General features: G+C 38.6%; 1 protein-coding gene across 1 annotated transcript in view; it reads left to right on the top strand.

The window, feature by feature from the left end:
- LOC102242345 (probable ATP-dependent RNA helicase DDX58) overlaps window positions 1-873 on the top strand; it is a 22,574-nt gene extending 21,701 nt beyond the window's left edge. The window contains exon 9 of the mRNA XM_014538275.1: window positions 207-873. Within this exon, the coding sequence (XP_014393761.1) occupies window positions 207-503 (297 nt within the window). The 3' untranslated portion in view covers window positions 504-873. The remainder of the gene's footprint in view (window positions 1-206) is intronic.
- Window positions 874-2,136: the final 1,263 nt, after the last annotated feature.

The following is a 2,136-nucleotide window of genomic DNA, read 5'->3' as shown; positions in this document are numbered from 1 at the left end:
GTGCACAAATTTTTGTGCACCGGGCCCCTAGTATAGAATAATGAAAAACTCCTTATAAACTAATGGTAAAGCAGAAAAATAATCAGGATACAAAATTGCAAATGTGCTATAATTATCAATGTGAAATAATAGCAGCGAACTGCTATCACTGTGAACTGGTTCTAATGTTCTTTTTTTTTTTTTATGTTTGATCCCTTTATCCATAGGAATGCCATTACACTGTGGTTGGAGATGCTTTCAAGGAGCGCTTCATGACTAAGGCACACCCCAGACCAAAGAGTGTGGGGATTTTTGAGAAGAAAGCAAAGGTATTCTGTGCCAGACAGAACTGCAGCCATGACTGGGGCATCCATGTGAAGTATAAGACATTTGAGATCCCAATCATAAAAATTGAAAGTTTTGTGGTGGAGGATATTGCAACTGGAGAGCAGAGACTGTATGCAAAGTGGAGGGACTTTCATTTTGAGAAGCTACCATTTGATCCTGCAGAAATGTCCAAATGACCTCAGGACCACAAGCTTCGACTACAGCGAATGGGTGATCGTGAGTGAAGAAGAAATTATCCCTAGTAGGCAGATCGCTTGTACCACATGAAGATATTTACCTAAGGCTTGTACTGTACTAAATATTTATCACTTTACTCACCTTCTGTTCATAGTTTTCAACAGTTTGTATGATATCATATACATAAAGCATATAGGAGTGAATCAGACCCTCAATGATTCCTAGGCCAATAGAGCTCTAAGTACTTGGGACAAATTTTAAAGCCTCACCTTGTTCTCTTTCTATTCTTCCCTTTGGAACCAACTGTCAGTGTATACCCAGTAGCCACTCAGTATGCATTAGAATAAATAAATGAATGGATGGAATGTTTTCCATACTTCCCTTTCTTTCCTTAACCTACTGTAAACCAGCTTTTGCCTTTAACAATCTACTGAAATTGTTCTTGTCAAGGTCACTAGAGACTCTGGTTGCCAAATTTATTGGGCACTTCTTAGTACTTCTCTCTGAACTCTGCTGCTTTGGGCCTTGTTGAGTATTCCTTTCTTGGAACTCTTTCTTGGCTTCCATCTTTTCTAGTTCTATCGCACTCTTTTCAATTGGTTCCTCTTTGCTAGTTCCTTAAATGTTGATAATTCCAAGGGTTCAACACACACACACACATATATGTACATTGATGATGGTTACATATAATCATGTTCTCTATGTAGCAATATATGGCATGTAACCTTAAAATTCTATAGTAGGCAACTATTAGTAATGGGGCATGTAAATGATACAGCATTTCTTGAAAAGTTGATTTCTCTTCTTTAGTTTATTGTAATCTTGCCCTATTATTTTCATAACCTGTGCCACTGTTCCCTTTCATTGGTCATCCCAAGCCATTTCCCAGTAATAGTTGATGGTCAACACTTCAGGACTCTGTTCTCAATTAGCTCCCTTGGCTGATACTGATGAGCAGTTTAATTTGGCTCTTCTTTCTATTTAAAAAATCAGAGTGCTTATCCAAATGGCACTCCTGCCATTTAACAAGATTTGCTATTGCTCCAGAGCTTAGCTTGAGGTTTTTCAGACATGGAGACAAACTGTCTTGCTGTTTCTCTCCAGGCCAGGGTATTTTGTATTTAATTCAGGGTAGGCTCTATAGTAATTTAAGCTCTTCCTAAAACAGATTCAGATTAGTTGTAATTCATGTTGGTGTTCCAAAAATCATCTCATTAACATAATGAGAGACATCTTTGTTCAAGTGTTTTAGGAACTCTGCCAGAAAGGTGTGTGTGTGTGTGTGTAGACCAAATATACATATTATTATAAACCACAATCTCACAAGTATCTCTTTTACTATAGAATTGCCTTTTTGGATGCTGCTGTTCAAGAACTCCAATAGGACATATAAAACATATGCTAGAAATCTGTTTGAGAATAGTTCTTTCAAGATTCCAAAGGGTCTTTCTAGCCCTAGATGGTTTGGCTCAGTGGGTAGAGCATTGGCCTGTGGACTGAAGGATCCAGTTCGATTCCAGTCAAGGGCACATGCTGGGTTGCGGGCTTGATCCCCATTAGGTGGTGTGCAGAAGGCTGCCAATCAATGATTCTCATCATTAATGTTTCTCTTCCTCTCCCTTCCTCTCTGAA

Source organism: Myotis brandtii, unplaced genomic scaffold (assembly GCF_000412655.1).
Source record: "Myotis brandtii unplaced genomic scaffold, ASM41265v1 scaffold1877, whole genome shotgun sequence".
Lineage (NCBI taxonomy): Eukaryota > Metazoa > Chordata > Mammalia > Chiroptera > Vespertilionidae > Myotis > Myotis brandtii.
The sequence above is the reverse complement of the archived record's forward strand: the minus strand, read 5'-3'. Positions and strand labels throughout refer to the sequence as shown.